At 37.8% G+C, this 17,779-nt stretch overlaps 1 protein-coding gene across 2 annotated transcripts in view; it reads left to right on the top strand.

Annotated features, from left to right (window-relative positions):
• The window catches only part of arl5a (ADP-ribosylation factor-like 5A), a 52,104-nt gene extending 41,738 nt beyond the window's left edge, over positions 1 to 10,366 (top strand). Inside the window, exons 4-6 of one of the 2 annotated variants that reach the window (XM_073026702.1) lie at positions 2,860 to 2,943; positions 6,936 to 7,087; positions 8,457 to 10,366. In XM_073026702.1, the coding sequence (XP_072882803.1) occupies positions 2,860 to 2,943; positions 6,936 to 7,087; positions 8,457 to 8,505 (285 nt within the window). In that variant the 3' untranslated portion in view covers positions 8,506 to 10,366. The remainder of the gene's footprint in view (positions 1 to 2,859; positions 2,944 to 6,935; positions 7,088 to 8,456) is intronic. The other variant, XM_073026710.1, reaches the window with a different exon arrangement.
• Positions 10,367 to 17,779: the final 7,413 nt, after the last annotated feature.

Genomic DNA, 17,779 nt, shown 5'->3' with positions numbered 1-17,779 from the left:
TGTTCTCTGTTCTATATCCTTACATTTTTCCTATCTCACCTTAAATGAATGCTCTAGTATTTGATATTTCTACCATAGGATAAAATATTCTGACTGTCTACCCTACCCATGTATCTCACAATTTAAAATACTTCCATTGGGTCTTCAGAGAAAACAACTCAAGTTTGTCCAAATACTCCTTTATAGCTCAAACCTAGGGAGCATCCTCTCCTGAACCCTGTCCAAAGTCTCACGTCGATCCTGTAACAGGGCAATCAGAATTTTACACAATACCCCAAGTGCAGTTTTATATTGCTGTAACATGACTTCCCTACTCTTGCACTCATTGCCCCAACCAATGAAGATGAGGTGCCATACACTATCTTTAGCACTCTGCCTTCTTTCAGCAACTTGAAGGCAGCTATGATCCCTATGAGCATCAGTGCTGCTGAGGATATTGCACTAACTCCACGCTTTCCCCTTACAATTGAACCTCCCGAAGTGTAGCTTCACAAGTGCTCAAATTAAACTCCATCTGCCATTTCTCTGTGCTGTATCCATTGATAATCCTCTAGTAACATTAATGGACATCCATTTGATGTCTTCATTTTAAATGACTATTTCTTATCACGGTCAATTGACTTCCACCCTTGTTCTCACTGACTTCTTTTGCTTATAAATTGGCATGTCTCTTCTTCCAGATGCTTAAATCTCTAGACCCACATCTCATTGTCTTGCTTATATATTCTACAATTTATTTGCCAATTTTCTGTAATTACATTGCCATGTTGCAATTCCCTTTGTAAACCCCTCGTCATCTTCCACTCCTTACTAAAACATGCCTTGACTTGTTTTCACCCAAAACAAACATTTTGGCATTCATTTTGTTTTCCTTGTGCTTCTATTCAACATAGATTCCTTGACCTTATCAAAAACATTGATCACAAATGTTGTTTGAAGCTGTTGCACTATAATTTCCCATTGTAGATTTCAAATGCTATTACTAAATAGTTTAAAGCGGCAATCAACTTTGATCTTGTTTCATGCTCCACATTGTTTTCCTATCAGATTCTATCATCTACAGACTATTTTTCACTTCTACTTTTCACCTCCCAGCATTCATCACTACTTGTACTGTTCTCTCCTTACCTATAATCCCTCCTCACCCTATTCCACCTATTGCTTGCCAGTTCTAGCTCCACACTTTTCCCTTACGCCATTTATCTTCTCATTTTTCAGTCCAGATCAAGGGTCTCTACCTAGCAATCGACTATCCACATCTCTCAAGATGTTGCTTGACCTACTTGAGTTCCTTCAGAATTTAATATGTTGCTCCAGCTTTCAGCATTTACAGTCTCTGCGTCTATTTAGCTACATAATTCTTTGTTTAATTTCTTGTTTAAAAAAAAAATGCAAGAAATTAAGCTAATTTTGTAGACTACAGGTGAGGTAAACCACATTTTTTCCCCATTGGTGGCCAAACCAGCCCACAGAGATTAAACTTAGTCTGCACTGATATGCACAGTTCTATCAAATAACACTGGATAACAAATTTTTTTGAAAATATTGCTGCCTCAGAAATATTTTGTGGTTATAATAGACCATTTGAATCTGAATACAAATATAATTTCAGACTACTTGTATCAAGTAAGAATTTGGAGAAACAACAAATTAATCTTTATTGAATATAATGTGTTTAATTGCATAATCATGCTGATGTGTTGCAATAGTTCAATTAAGGTACAAATGTTTTGTTGATGATTTTTATTTGTACTCAGTTTCTGAGGCTTCTCACAAAAGTGTCCCAACAATAAGCAGCAAGCATTGGTGGATTGTAGTTGCCATGATACAATTTCTCCATGACTGCTATGTCCTGATGGAACCTTTCACCATGCTCATCACTGACAGTGCCAAGTTTTGCAGGGAAGGAGGCTAAATGGGAATGCAGAAAATGAATCTTTAGTGGTTTTATTTGCTTGAAGCATGTTGTCAACCGGCTGCACATAACTTGGTGCTCTGTAGTTGCCAAGAAAACTGTTAACAATATCCGTGACTGCCTTCCATGCAATTTTCTCTAGTCCCACTAGAAGTTCTTCGAATTGCCTGTTATTGATAACCTGTTTGACTTGTGGACCAACAAAAATGCCTTCCTTAATCTTAGGAGAAGGGGTGAAGGCAGGTCCTGGCACCTTAAAACCAGTGCTTCAGGTAGATTGAGCTCATCAGCCTGGGAAGGCTCTAAGAGGGGGGAAACTGATTTCAAACTTCTGCTGCCTTGTGGCCATACCCACTCATGGGAAAGGCTTCGGGAGTAAACCCCGAGGACAAATCTGGAGCTGGAGTCCCTAAGGTAGTCCAACATTGCCTTCAACCTCATTCTGGCAACTCCTGTGACGACACTCGTGCCAAGCTGTATCGGCTCTTGCCCTTCCATCAGTGTCGTGGAGAGGGGAGACTTGCTGCATGGGCAACTGCTGGTCTTCCATACATCCTTGCCCAGGCCTGCGCCCTGGAAACCATTCCAGGCACAGATCCATGGTCTCGCGAGACTAACGGATGCCACCGATCTTAGCATCAATTATTTTGACTTGAATTATGAATTGAAATAACAAATATAGGCGTGACAGGGAAATTTCATGGTGATTTTCATGATCAGCAGCCCCAAGTTCATAAGATATGCACAAAAAAATCCAAGAAGCAAAATCCATATCTTATGAACTTGGGGCTGCTGATCATGAAAATCACCATGAAATTTCCCTGTCAGCTCTTTCAAACACAAATTTGTATACTCAAGCAATTCTGTCAGTAGCTGCTAAACTAGTTGTGATTGTACTCTTCAGCAAAATCAGTACACCTGTTTTAGCTCTTAATGTTTTTCAGTTTGTGATCGTGGTTGTAGACAGCATGGACAGAGAGAGAATAGCTATAACCAGAGACGAACTCTACAAAATGTTGGCACACGAGGTAAGCATTTTTTATTTTATGGTAAGACAGACAGACAGACATACTTTATTGATCCCGAGGGAAATTGGGTTTTGTTACAGCTGCACCAACCAACAATAGTGAAGAAATATAGCAATATAAAACCATAAATAAATAATAAGAAGTTAATCATGCCAAGTGCAAATAAGTCCAGGACCAGCCTATTGGCTCAGGGTGTATGACACTCCGAGGGAGGAGTTGTAAAGTTTGATGGCCACAGGTAGGAATGACTTCTTATGATGCTCAGTGTTACATCTCGGTGGACTATGACACTCAGTGTTACATCTCAGAGGATTTCTCTTATCTCTTTCCATTATCCCAGACTTCACATTGAATCATTGCCCCTTCCAACATTTAAATATGATACCATCGCCAGGTGCCTTTCTCCTCTTTCAACATCGTGCAGGAATTTGTTCCCTCAGCAGATATAATATTTTTGTTTCTTTCCTCCCTACTGTCCAGAATCCCAAACATTTTGAATAGAAAGCTGCATCTTGGATTCTGTTTTAAGTTCAGTATACTATATTCATTCTTTATCCTGTGATGAGACCAAATGAAAAATTGCAGAAATCCTCCATTCAGCTGTTTAAAGCTATCCCTGATTATGTGTCATTTTATTCTCCTTCTCATCACTTTCCCAAGTTCCCCACCATGTTCTAATTCAGGAAAATATGTCTTCCATCAAATCCTTAATCTGTCCCGTTTTTCATCCGATTACCAAACGTCCTTTTTCCCTTCTGGCTGATGACTTTATTATTCATCTTAAAACTTGGGTACTTCATACTATTCCCAGTTCTGATGAAAGGTTATAGCAATGATCATTCTTAGTTTTGAATGATTATGATCCTAGTGGCCAATAAAACCTTATGAAACATGCATCTGGTTCAAAAAAACTTGAAATTTTGAACTATTTTAATGTGGGATAGTCATTTGGAATTGGTTTATTATTGTCACATATACTGAGATTATTTGCTGGAATTCAGAAGAATGAAGGGGGATCTCATTGAAATCTATCAAATGTTGAAAAGCCTCAACAGAGTGGATGTGGAAAGAATGTTTCTTAATGCGGGGGAGTCAAAGACCAGCCTTAGAATAGAGGAATATCCATTTAGAACGGAGATGAGAAGGAACTTCTTTAGCCAAGACTGGTGAATCTGTGGAATTTGTTGTCACAGGGGGCTATGGAAGCCAAGTAATTGAGTATATTTAAGACAGAGATTGATTGATTCTTGATTAGTCAGGGCATGAAGGGATACGGGGTGAAGGCAGGAGAGGGAAGTAGATCAGCTATGATGAAATGGCTGATTATTATGCTTTAATGAGACACCAAGAAGAATGGACAGAGACCATGGACCATTAGCCTCCTGAGAAATTTGAAGCCTTGTTGAACTTCATTGGATGTGGCATTACATGGTTGGACAAGGACAGTTCACATCTTGGAGCTTGAAACTTTCAACCCTTTCAACTTCAGTACTGTTAATGAAGAAAGGACCATGTGCACCAGCCCCTTCCAGTAATCAATGAGTGTTTTGTGGATATTGGCGGAAAGATTGTTGTCATGACACCATGTTACTAAGCTCTCTGTTGCCTTACTATATGCCAGCTTATCGTTATTTGAGATATGGCCCACATCTGTAAATTTGTGGATGGAGTTGGAACAGAATCTGGCCACACAGTCATAAGTGTATGGGGGGAAGAGTAGAGGACACAATCTTATTGGGTGCCAGAGTTGAGAATAATTGTGGCAGGGGTGTTGCTGTTTCTCTTTACTGATTGTGGTATATTGGTTAAGAATTTGAGGATCTAGCTGCAGTGGGCGGTGTTGTTTCCCAAGTCTTGGAGCTTGGTGATGAGTTTTCTTGAAATTATAATGTTGAAGGTAGAGCTGTAGTCAATAAACAATGGTCTAATATAGGTTCTTAACTGTCCAGATGCTCCAAAGATGAGTGTAGGGCCAGTGTGATGGTGTCTTCCCATAGACCTGTTTTGACAGTAGACAAATTGCAGTGGGTCAAAGTTGTCTGGGAGGCTGTAATTAATGTGTGCTGTAACCAGCTTTTCAAAGCAATTGGTGTTAGATGTCAAAGCTACTGGTAGTTAATATCCTTGATTGACGTAAGTAAGGCATTAATTGCTTTGCAAAGAAAAACATAATTTGCAGAAGAAGGGAAGTATTACCAATGTAAATGACCCTTGGTTCATCTGATTATTTTTGATCTGTCAGCCTGACTTTATTCAGTTGAATTATTTGAAAGTCAAAAATCTTAAGTGCCTGGAGCTCTTTACCCTACTTTATCAAAGCAACGTCGTGTTTTTGATGGAGTTTGTTTTTGCTTATGTGCAAAGCTGAAACGCTATTTGCTATCAGCTTGACCGGCATTAATTTCTCGTCTCATTCTCCTTGAAATAAGTTGTTTATTGGGACATTCCAAGGGGCAGATAAAATGCCAACTACATCACAGGGGATATGGGATCACAGGCAAGCCAGTTAGTTAAGGATGAGTAGGATGCAGGGTCTCAGACTGGAATGCTGACTGTTTATTCATTTCCATAGATGCTGCCTGACCTGTCAAGTTCCTTCAGTATTTTGTGTGTGTTGCCAAGGAATATATTTTTCATGGGCAATGTCAATGAAGCCAATGTTTGTATTAACAGTCCAACAGTTTTACATCACTATTACTAGTATTTATTTAACCATTTGAAACTAAATTCTGCCAATTTTGGTGAAGTTGAATCTTGTGAATCCATCAATGGTTCACCAATTAGATGCCAGTCCATTAACTTCACCATGATGCTATAGAACCCACAGAAGGAGTGCACTTTTAGTTCAACTTCCTATTTTGAGAATACAAAATTGCATATATTACTTCAGTTTTGGTGTTGTTTATGTTGTTCACATTGAACTTCAACTTTCATCGTGTAACAATCTTTGTAAGTTAGTGAATTTCAGAGTGCAGTTATGTTTCTGTTCTTGGTGTTAAAGGGTTTCGTAAAAATGAGCAGTTCTGCTTCTGGTGAATTGTAGGTCATTTATCTCAAAAGATGAATTTGGTGTGATATTCCTATTCTTGCCCTTTGATAAACTTTGTAGGCATATATCTTGAGGTCCACTCCCGAGGCAGTTAATCTGTAACATGATGGTGTGATTCTGTACTGTCTTAAAAAAATAGAGAAATTTCAGTATTTGCCGATAGTTGGACTTTGTTAAACATAGTTTTGAAATTTGAGCTCCTCCAGCCTTTGAAGGTACTTTTGAATAGATCATACAGGCCATTTTGTCCGTTATTTGTTGTTGAAATGAACTACACCTGATTTTAGTACGTGTTTTGTTGCTTCACCCAGCTTGAATATTTCCAATCCTTTAAAGTTCAAAGTAAATTTTATTACCAAAGTAGTAGAAAATACCATATGCAACCCTGAAATTCACTTTCTTGTGGCATACTCAGTAAGTTCATAGAATAATAACTATAATGGAATCCATGAAAGACAGCCCAATTGGGGCATTCAACCAGAGTGTAGAAGACAAATTGCCAATACAAAAAGAAGAAACAATAATATTAAATAAATAAGCAATAAATATTGAGAACATGAGAGCCCATTGGTTGTGAGAAGAGTCCAGTGATGGGCAAGTGAAGGTGAGTGAAGTTAGTTCAAGAGCCCGATGGTTGAGGGGTAATAACTGTTCCTGAACCTGGTAATTTACTTTTGTAAAGTTAAGACTTCTGCACATTTGAACAGATGTTGCATGACAAATATTAAAACATCATGCTTTCACATTAAATGAAATTGTGCTCTCATTGGATTTCCATATTAGTGCATTTTCTGTGAAATTGATTTTTCTGTGCCAAAATTATTTGACAATACCTTGCATTTGTTCATCACCATTTATGAAAAAATTAACTTTTAAAATCCAATCTGTATCAAGTACTCCATTTTCTCAGAGAAATTACATTGTCTTGTATTCTGAAATTCAGGATCTAAAGAGAGCTGGACTGTTGATCTTTGCAAACAAACAAGACATCAAAGAATGCATGACAGTAGCTGAAATCTCTCAGTACCTTAAGTTGACCTCAATTAAAGATCATCAGTGGCATATCCAAGCATGTTGTGCCCTGACAGGCGAAGGGTAAGTGTTTCGTATTTTACTCATTAATTGCTTTTGGTTGAGTAACTAGAAGAACAAATTGTGCAGTCATGGATTTTTATTTTTAATGATGTCTGACTATTCTGAAGTAACTTGATGTTTTACTTTTTGAGCTTTTAACAGTGGATAGTCTTATCACAGAACATTTTTCTGACATTAACTCTTCAAACACTATGGGGTAGAACAAAACACCCTTTCAGTTGTCCCAATGGCATAATTTAACCCTTTATTTAGAAAAGTAAGACTTAATTTCAGTCCTGAGAATGGGTCTAGGGCTAAATAAAAATCGGCTTAACTCTGTAATTGCAGTAACAATTTCAGCTGGGAAAAGCATTATTATTACAAAATTCAAGTTCTAGAAACCTAAAGTAAAAACATTGACCAACTGAATATTACCAGCAAGAGACAAAGTCAGAATTAATGTGCCAGGCTGATGACCTTTTATTAGAACCTTCATTGACATTATTTCATTAATATTGCTGGGCTTAATTCCAACTCCAAATCCCGAGGAAGAGCTGAATGGAAACATGGTGATGCATAACTGAACACTTCTTAGTCTTTTTTCTTAAGGGCTGCACATCACCTTCAGGATTTCTGATGAAGTGGAACAAATTTGCAAAACGCATCACACCCTAACGCACATGGTTGCATATCCTCCCTTTTGGAGACTGAGCTCCAGGTTATTGTTGAATTCAATGAATCAGACTTTGCACCTTGTAATGTAACCTCTGCAAAATAAACTGTCCCTACTCAAGATGCTGTCCCTTGACAAAACAAAGTATGTCAAGCTTCAAGGAAAACATGTACTGATTTCTAAACCTTTGGAGCAACTTCTCAGTGAAGGCAGATGTTAGGGAGATAAAATTTCCAGTGCTTATAAATGTATAGGAACTGTTGCTACAGAAAGTCTAACTAAGTGGTTCTTTTTAATCAGTGATATTGGAAAATTGCAAAAGAGGGATATTTTCTGAAAAAACACCACATTTAATGAACTAATAGTTGGAATTTTACAACATTTTCAAACAGGAAAGCTGTTGCCAGTTTTGAAAAGTAAAAATAGTAACAGATCTAAAATTATTCAGCTTTCTGTAGTATGATTGATAAATTTTAATATGTCGAGAGCTGTCTGTTTATGTTAAAATCTGTTGTTAATCTGTAACATTTTATATCTTCTTGCTGTGTCTTGTATAATTCTCATAATAAAAAATTGGAACAGACGAATTCAGAAGTTTAAATGTTTTTGCTGTTTTCTTTTCTTCAGTACTCTTTTTGATGAATTGATGTGAACTCTGGATCTTTTCATTCCAAAACTGAACTATGCATGCAGTAATTGTTCTGTCTCTCTCCACAGGTTATGTCAAGGATTAGAATGGATGACATCACGACTTAAGGTCAGATGACCTCCATAGATCAGGATGCATGGACCATTAAAATCTGAACTGTATAAATCTTCCAGCAGTAACAGCTCCTTACTTGCTGGATTTATTGGTATTTATTTTTAAGACTGAATAAAGTTTACTACTTTCGCACTTGCTACAAGTACATGTTTGGAAAGACTTTCCTTAAGGATCAAGATTGAGTTGAAGACTGACTTCGGTTGATCATTTGTAGCTTTTCTTTTAAAGATGGCTGTGATTAATTGACTTTTTTTCCTTTGGAACCAGCACATTTTGCTCAGGGTAGAGTTTTATAGTATTTGGTAAGTATTCGAAAGGGGAGAAAAGTGATTTGTATTCCAGCATTATCAACTTAATTGCTCTTCACTTCCTTTTTATTTAATAAAAATAAGCTATAATCTCAATGGAACAGTGTTACACTATTTACATCTGAAAACACCATGTTCTGACTGAGCTACCAGTTGCTGTTAAAGTCTGGTTACGGTTGAGATCACTGTGCTGAGGAAACCCAAACATTATAGCCATTTTTCATTGTTTTTAGAATAAACAGCGATCTGTATGTTTTATATAATATTGCCTAATCTGCAAAATTTGCTTTTGAGTACATTGCATGCACAATGTAGATTGGTACTAAAATTCACTAAAAGTATAATCAACATTCTGTTGGGAAGCAGGTTGAAAGATATTTGTTTTAAATCATATGCCAGGTTTTCCACTTAAGCACTAACATCTCCACACAAATTCTTTCTTAAGTAAAAATAATTATGGATGAATTGGAAAGATGTTTTGTTAAAATTGTAGGATGTCTTTATTGTTAATATTAACATTTAGCACAATGAGACTGGTTGTTTCAGCAGCATCTGAAAAATATTGCCAATTTTCCAATCTAATCTGGTATTCTACCATCAGAAAATATTTGTGTTTTTTGGACTTGGAATAAAAGTTCTTCCATTTCATCTGATGGAGTTTGAAATTATTTTGCAGGTTTGGGCTGGTTGAAGAATTAATTTATACAGTGAAGTAACTTAGAGTACTGTATAAGCATGGTTTAAACATGGCATTGTTTGAACTCTAACTAATGATCTAAACAACATTAATTTGAAAACTGTCACTCGAGTTCTAATTTTAATTATCTCTATTATGGTCATTTACATTTTGTCATATCAGACTAACATGAAACAATTGTGTGTGATATATATATTAAAGTTCTCTTCCTTTAGAGACTATGATTTGTGGATGATGTGATCCAGCGCAAAAGCATACTTAAGATTATGAATTATATTAAAGACTATCATTTGAAATTACTTGTTCCAATGGATGTATTTTTAGATAAGTAGGGCCAAAGTGAAAAGAAATCCCAAACCATTCAACCCAAAATGTTGATCTTCCTGAGAACACTGTGATGCCTTCTTCTTGAGCGGGGTAAATTTCTTTTCAAATGTATATAATTATGTGCAATGGTTGACCATACTCAAACAAATAGATGTGTACTTCTTTCTGTGAGCGGCCCCAAGGAAGCTGATTATGTAATTGGCATCGTTTTGGGGGAGAAAGTACTGTGTGTAAACATTCATGTATAGTGTAAGAACAATTTGAAAATGCAAGAAGCACCAAATGCATTTTGATATAAATGGCTGTACTAAAGGTTTATTTATCTTCACCATATGGTCAATGCATATTTCATGAATTGATAATGTTCTAGACTGGGAAATTGACAATGTGAAGTCACCAGTTTTCCTTTCCTTCCTGTAAATTACCTAATTATGATTTTAGCATATCTCTTCTAGTTCAAGTTTGCGCAGGATGAAACTTTTTAATTTTTGAAACAATACACATTATGAAATAAATTTATGTATATTGTGAATTTGTGTGAAAGCAATCTGTGAGTAACTTGAATTTCATGCACCCAATGAGTCAGTTTATTTTATGAAAAGAAATTAGTATTAAAATTAATTTTGATAAAAATAACTCAGTTGCTGGAAATCCAAAAAACAAAAAAGCTGGAAACCCTCAGTATCTTGTGAAAAGAGAAATGGAATTGATATTTCAGACCATTGATCTGAATCATTATGAATGATTCTATTTCCATGAATGCTGCTTATTGAGATCTTAAAGCATTTTCTGTGAATGTATTTGTTTTGCATGAAGAACATCCTTTGCATATTTTGAACTATACATTTTAAGTAATTTAGTTTTAACAATCGCAATTTCTCTTTTTGATGTGGATAATACAGCATTCATTTTTCAACCTATTTTTCTCTCTGGTTATTAAGGGCAACCTTAATTGTTTTGCACATCAAACTGGGAGGGTTAGAAGATTCTTTATCATTGAACCATTGACAACAATCCAACAGCTTTCATGCTCATGCATCTTATAGTGAACTACAGTCAAATCTGCACAACTGTGTAAATCAGGAAGTTTATTTGCATTTAGGTTCTTTGAAGTAGCACTTAATTGTGGAGCAAAGAAAGCAGAGATGTTTTGGAATATCTGATGAATATTTTGTCTTTTAAGGATACCATATGTAATTTCTGACTGAAGTCTTGCAATTGTGTTGTCAGAGCAAAAAAAGTGACTTGACAATTAATACTCAAAAATCTTAAGAAACTTAATGAATTTTTAAAGGGTACTCTGCTTATTTTAATAACCTTTTGATTATTTTCTGTTAAAGGCCTCTGATGTTTCAGTCTCTGTTGTTCTAGCCAATTCCCCTTTTATATAACAGTTTCTAAGAAATCTTCAACTTCGACTCCTAACACCTATCATTGAAAGGATTATGAGTGCTTTGTTGTTCAAATGTTCACCAGGAGAGAGTTCTAATGGTTCAGGTTTGGAGGACAACTACTGTATTTCAGGTCTTCAGAAATCAATCCCAGTTTGCATTAATGGCAACAGCAGTTATATTGTGTGAAGTTATTGTTATAAATTTTAATGCAATAATTGTAGACCTAATCAGCAAAGCAGTGGCCCTTATCTATGGCAGATGTTGATTTTAGCTGGATTTAGACCAGTAAAACTTTCTTTAGCTTTAACTTAACTCATAATATTTTGGTAGCTTCAGTGTTTTATTTTGGCTTCGGCTTGAACGAGTAATTACTATGCAGAGCTTGGAACATAACATAAAAATTGCCGGTAAATCATCAATTAGCTTACATCATTATGACTTAAATGGAATGAGTTTTAAACCCCAAGTACGACACTCACTATGCATGCATGTTTAATACAGGAGATCAAAGATTAAATAATATTTAAATTTTAGTTGCATTTAAACGTGTTGTTTATAGCTGTTTACCTTACCCTTTGAGGTTTTCTTTCTTTGAGGATGACCAAGTTTTGTGAAGCTTTTTTAACAGTTACTAGGTACATGGGTTGATCAAATGCTAACTCTACGAAGAAGTACGAAGTAAGAAGTCAACATTGTCACTCTGAAATCGTGTTGCATCTTGTTAGCCCGGGGACCCTTAGATTCACAGGAGGCTGAAATTTTCTTTAGTTCTCCTCTACATTTTTCAGGAGTGTTAGAGGTAATCTGTGGTCCATGTTCAAAGGTTCAGCTGCCAGCCTAGATAAGTATGTCACTACCGTCATGAGCTTTATCAGCAAGTGTATTGTATACTGTGTACCAAAGAGGCCAGTCTATGTTTCCAAGCTGGAAATTATGAAAAAACCAGGAGCTCCACTCCTTGCTGAAGTCTAGGTATCTAGTATTCAAATCAGGTGACCCTGACCTTTAGAACAATCATAAATCTATCAGGTATGCCAAGAGACAATACTAGTCCAAAACAGAGCCCCAGACCAGTTGTCAGTTGTAGCAAGGCCTACATGCTGTAACAGACAACAATATGAAGCTGGGCAGAATCGCTGCCAACAGCATATTCCTTCCTGATGGGCTTAACGATTCCATGTTTGCTTTGAATAGAAGGGGATTCGTATATCACCGCCCACTCCTACATCCTCCATTGCACCTAAACAGAGCATCACCGTTGCAGATGTATCAGTCTTCTGGAGAGTGAACCCATGGAAGGCATCTAGCCTGAAGATCTGTGTCATTAGATCCTGTGCAGATCAACTGGTAAGGCTATTTGCAGATATTTTTAACCTGCCCCTGCTTCAGTCTGAGGTTCCCACCTGCTTTCAGAAGACCACAAGGTAATGTGCCCTAATGATTATTGCTCAGATATCAACTGTCGTAAAGTACTTCAAGATGCTTGTCATAGTACACTTCAACCCACTACAATTTGCCTACCATGGAAACATCCATGGTGGACATCTTCTCCCTGACCCATCATTCTGGAGCAACTGGACAGTAAAGATACCTACATTAGACTATTGTATATTGACTACAGCTCTGCTTTCAAATTATAATTATCACCAAACTGAGACCTGAGAGGCAACACCTCTCTCTGCAATTGGATCCTTGACTTCCTGGTGCTCAACAAAGCTGTCTCTGAAGACCACTACTCTGCATGGCCAGACTCTGTTCTAACCCCATCTACAAGTTTGCAGATGATACCACCATAGTGAGTTGTATCTCAAATAGCTCATTGGACTACAGGAAGGAGATAGAAAGCTCAGTGTCATGACCACCAGCTTTCCCTCGATGTCAGCAAAACAAAACAGGTGGCCATTGACTTCAGGAAGAGGGATAGTGCACTTACTCCTATTTACATCAAAACTGCTAGGTCAACTGGGTAAAGAACTTCAAATTCCTCGCTGTGAACATCACAGATAACCTGTCCCCGTTCAGCCACAGCCAAGAAAGCTAACCAATGCTTCAACTTCCTCAGGTGGCTAAAGAAATCTGATGTGCCCCCATTGACTCTTACCAATGTTTATCAATACACCATAAAAACATCCTATATGGATGCATCATGGCATGGTACAGCCATCCATATGAATGACATCCACATGGCAGGAATTCACTGAAACCTAACATGATTGATGGGCAAAGCAGAACTACTTCCCACATCGCCCTCCTGCCCAATCTGTCAGGGAGTACATGTCAGAATTTTGAAACAGTTTGTACATAGTTCTACAATGGCCTCCCAAATCATTTCCCATAGAATAAGAGTGGAAATTATCTTTAATCCAGAAGCGCAGTCCATGGATGAGGGATTGCCCACTGACAAGCAATTAAGAACAGAGAGGGATCTTGGGTTTAAATAAGTAGTTCACTGAAAGTGGTTATTCAAGTGGATAGGTTGGCAAAGAAGGTATATGGAATCCTTGCCTTCAATGGCAGGGGCATTTAATATAACAGCATGCAGAAATCATGTTGCAGCAAAACAAAACTTTAGTCAGACCACACTTGGAGTGTGCAGTTCTGGTTGCCACATTTTAGGAAGGATATGGGGACTGTAGAAAGAGTACAGAAAAAGGTTTACTTGGTTTCTTCCTGGATTAAATGGTGGGAGCTATAAGGAAAGGTTGGACAAACTTGGGCTGAGCATCGGAGGCTTTGGGGGAGATCTGAAAAAGATTTTTTTTTAAATGCAACAGACATAGATAGGATTGGTAGATTGAACCCTTTCCCCATGGTAAAAATGGTCAAGTATCAGAGGACATCTTTTTAAAGAAAGTTTTAAGGTGACCTGAGGGACAAGATTTTATGATATGAGAGATAAGTGCTTGGAATGGATTATCAGGTTAGTAGTGGAAGCAGATAGTTTGGTGGAGTTTGAGGTTTGTAGATTGACACAGGAATATGAAAAGAATGGAGGGATATGGATGATACAGAAGAGGACAACATTTAGTATAAATTGGCATAAAGATCAGCACAACATGATGGGTCAAATGGCCTGTCCTGTGGTGTACTGTTCTCCAAATGATATTCACTTGAGTTTAAAATTCTGTCATGGGTTGGGCAAGGTAAATGTACTAGTTATGTTTACTTCGTGAGATCTCTAAAACCTAGAGTTCACAGTCCCATCATGAACAGTAGGCCATTCAGGACTGAGATGAATGCTGTCATCTGTAGGACAGTGAATCTTCGAAATGACCTATCCAAGAGGACAGTGGATGCCCAGTGTTATACTAGAATCAAAAGATATGAAATTGGCACAAGAAAGTGACACTCAGATGGTCAGACATCAACTTTTGAAATTGGAGCAGACATGATTAGTTAAATATTTGTTCTTGTTTCCCTAAATGAACAGCATTTGGGAGTGTGCTTTTATTATTTGAAGGTTCAAGAAAATGACTCATTACCAGACTTCCAAAGGTAACAAATGATGGCAGCAAAATCCATATTGCAAAAATAAAGCTTTGGAAAAAAAAAGGGCACCTGTAAGAATATGTAAGTTCATTAAATTGTTTTCAAAAGCTGTGCTAAACGTGAATTAGAAGAATCTGGCCAGAATGAAAAGAAACTCAAATGTTTATCTCAGATTTAGTTGAGGATAACAGCATAAATGCATTTTAAACAAGGCAAGGTCAAGGAAAGTGAATCAGAGGTTATCCTGGTTGGACAGAAATATTTTTAACAATGCTAGAAATGCTGCAGATTCCTCATTTCTTGGTTTTTATGTGCTGCTTGAATGTTGGGGTGGGAGAAGACACAAACAATGACAAGGCCCATTTAGACTGTAGAGTTAACATAGAACATAGAAGAGTACAGCATAGGAACAGGCCATTCAGCCCACAATATTGTGCTAAACCAGCTAAAAAACATATCAAAAGCACCCAAACATTAATCCCTCCTACCTACACAATGTCCATCTCCCTCCATCTTCCTTGCATCCATGTGCCTATCTGGAAGTCTCTTGAAAGCCTCCAATGTATTTGCTGCAGACAGAGCATTTCAGGCTTTCACGACACTGAGTAAAAAAAAACACACCTCACTTCCCCTTTGAACATACCCCCTCTCACCTTCAATGCCCTCTGGTATTAGACGTTTCAACCCTGGGAAGCAGATACTCTTTGTCCACTCTATCTATGCCTCTCATTATCTTGTATAAATCTCTTTTAGGTCTCTCCCCCCCTCCCCCCATCCAGAGAAAACAACCCAAATTCTGCAGATTTCCTTGTGTTTGTTCCAGTTCTGTAAGTTCAATGTACTAAGGATTTCATGTTGTCTACAGTTACAACGTAACTAGCTTTCCAAGTTTGCAGTCCTTCCTCAATAAGTTACTGAGACAGCTGGTCCCTCTCCATGAAACTTCCGTTATTTAAGTCGTATTCTTGGACCTCTTTCAAAGATATTGATCTGTATATATCCTGGCAGCAAATATTTACTGAATTTGAATCAGAAAGTGAAGGGCAGTGTAATGACCTTCAGCAGCCTTGGTGTGACCACAGCCAGCTTTCCATTCTGTGATCACTTGCTTCCTTCATTCAGCTGTTGTTCATTGTCTAGAAATGTTGTGATTGGATGTCTACAGCATTCCAATCCTACCCTTCTGTTTTCTATTTTAAATAACTGTGATAAATGACAAACATTGACATCACAGTCCTCCGAGCTAAATAGTTTTTGTGTCACATTTGTCCAGTTTCCAATGAGATGAATCACAGGAGTACTAGGAGAAAGATGAATCATAGCTACATTGTTGTTTACAAATGAATTTGTAGATCTTTTAAAAAGTATTTACTCCGCATTAAATTCTTCCTTTGAATCTTAAGCACTTTATAGCCTGTATTTCTGATTGAGATATTTATGTCTCCAAATGTGTTTTTTTTTGTTTTGTGTCATAATTATAGCAACTAATTGTTAAACTGTGGCGGTATATATTCTGTATTTAGCTTCTGTGTCTAATGGTTTGTCATGTTGTGAGTGGTTTGTGCTTGCCTGCTAGACTTATGGACATGTGCCTCTCCATATATTCACATTATTTGTTCAATCCAGATGAGATTTCTGGAATCAAATCCTCAGCATTCTTAAAGAGAAGGCTGAAGAGCCAGACGTTGTGGTTCATGTAGATACCTTGCTTATCTACGCAAGTACAATATTAGAATGTTATTGCATCTGTTCTAATGAAAAATTGTCCTTTGAGGTATTTATGAACCAATGATTACTGATAAACTAGGATATTCAGTATAAATTAGCATCAATATCGGCACAAATTTGGGCCAGATGGCTGGTCCAGTGCTGTACTATTTTTCCACATGTCCAAAACAAACAGTTGTTTAATTACAAACATGAGAAAGGCTGCAGATGCTGGAAATACAGAATAACGCATACATACTGTGCTGGAAGAACTCAGCAGGTCAGGCAGCATTTATGGAACTGAATAGATGGTTGATATTTTGTGCCCTGACCCTTCCTCGGGACACTTTAGCAGTTGTTTATTTAATTGGAATAAGCATAGTTTCAACTAGGCAAATGGTCTTGAGAGCTTGTCAGATTCATCCATGATTCAAACAGCATACCGATGATTAAAAAATACGAACTTGTTAGCAAAAATGTTGGGAGACTAGTAGACTTGGGAATTTGAAAGGAAGAAATCAGGTTGTGGCATAAGTGGACCTGAAAGGGAAAGAATGCAGGGTGGAGTTCAAGCAGACTTGAAAGGGGTCAGACTTGAAATTGGCCTAGTGTCACATATCGGGTACAGCAGGGACTGGGCTGGACCGTGATAGAGCACAGAGTGAACAGCCTCACTGGAGGTGGACTGAGGTACAGAGTGATGAGTCAGTGCACCAGGTAGGTGGGAGCCATTAACAGTCTGAGAAGACGTAGCAAAGCCAGAGTGAACTTTGAGGGCATGGGAGGTGGTGGGAGCGTAATGCACAAAGGCAGCAGGATGATCCAGGGTGGAAATAGCAAACTGCGTGCAGACCCGGTAAGGTGGAGCTCAGGCACACCAGAAAGGGTGGTGGTTTGGTGCTCTGTGTAGGCTGGACGCTAGAGATTCTGCAGACGCTGTGATTCTTCAAAGCAAACAAAAAATCTGGAGGAACTCGGCAAGTCAGGAAGCATCTACGGAGTGGAACAAACCAGACTCTTCATCGGGCCATGTTGGGTGAGCCAGTAGTAAGGATGCACAGAATTACAAGGAATGATTAATGCATATCAGCCACATGGTTTAGCAGGATGACTGGAAGGGAATCGGACAATGTGAAAGAGATGTGGTAACAGCAGTATGAGATACGAATTAATTGGAGTAAAATGAATTGGTGTGGAGAGGTGTAAGAGCAGCTGAGACATCTTGGGCTGAGGAGCATGTTTTTTTGCTGTTTGATGGTAAACTAAGAGAAAAGCAATTAACTGGATGTGGCCATAGGAATTTATTAGAACAGAGCTGGCAGCCAATGTTAGGGGTCTTTGGCAGGCTACTTTTA

Source organism: Hemitrygon akajei, chromosome 2 (assembly GCF_048418815.1).
Source record: "Hemitrygon akajei chromosome 2, sHemAka1.3, whole genome shotgun sequence".
Classification (NCBI taxonomy): domain Eukaryota; kingdom Metazoa; phylum Chordata; class Chondrichthyes; order Myliobatiformes; family Dasyatidae; genus Hemitrygon; species Hemitrygon akajei.
The sequence above is the reverse complement of the archived record's forward strand: the minus strand, read 5'-3'. Positions and strand labels throughout refer to the sequence as shown.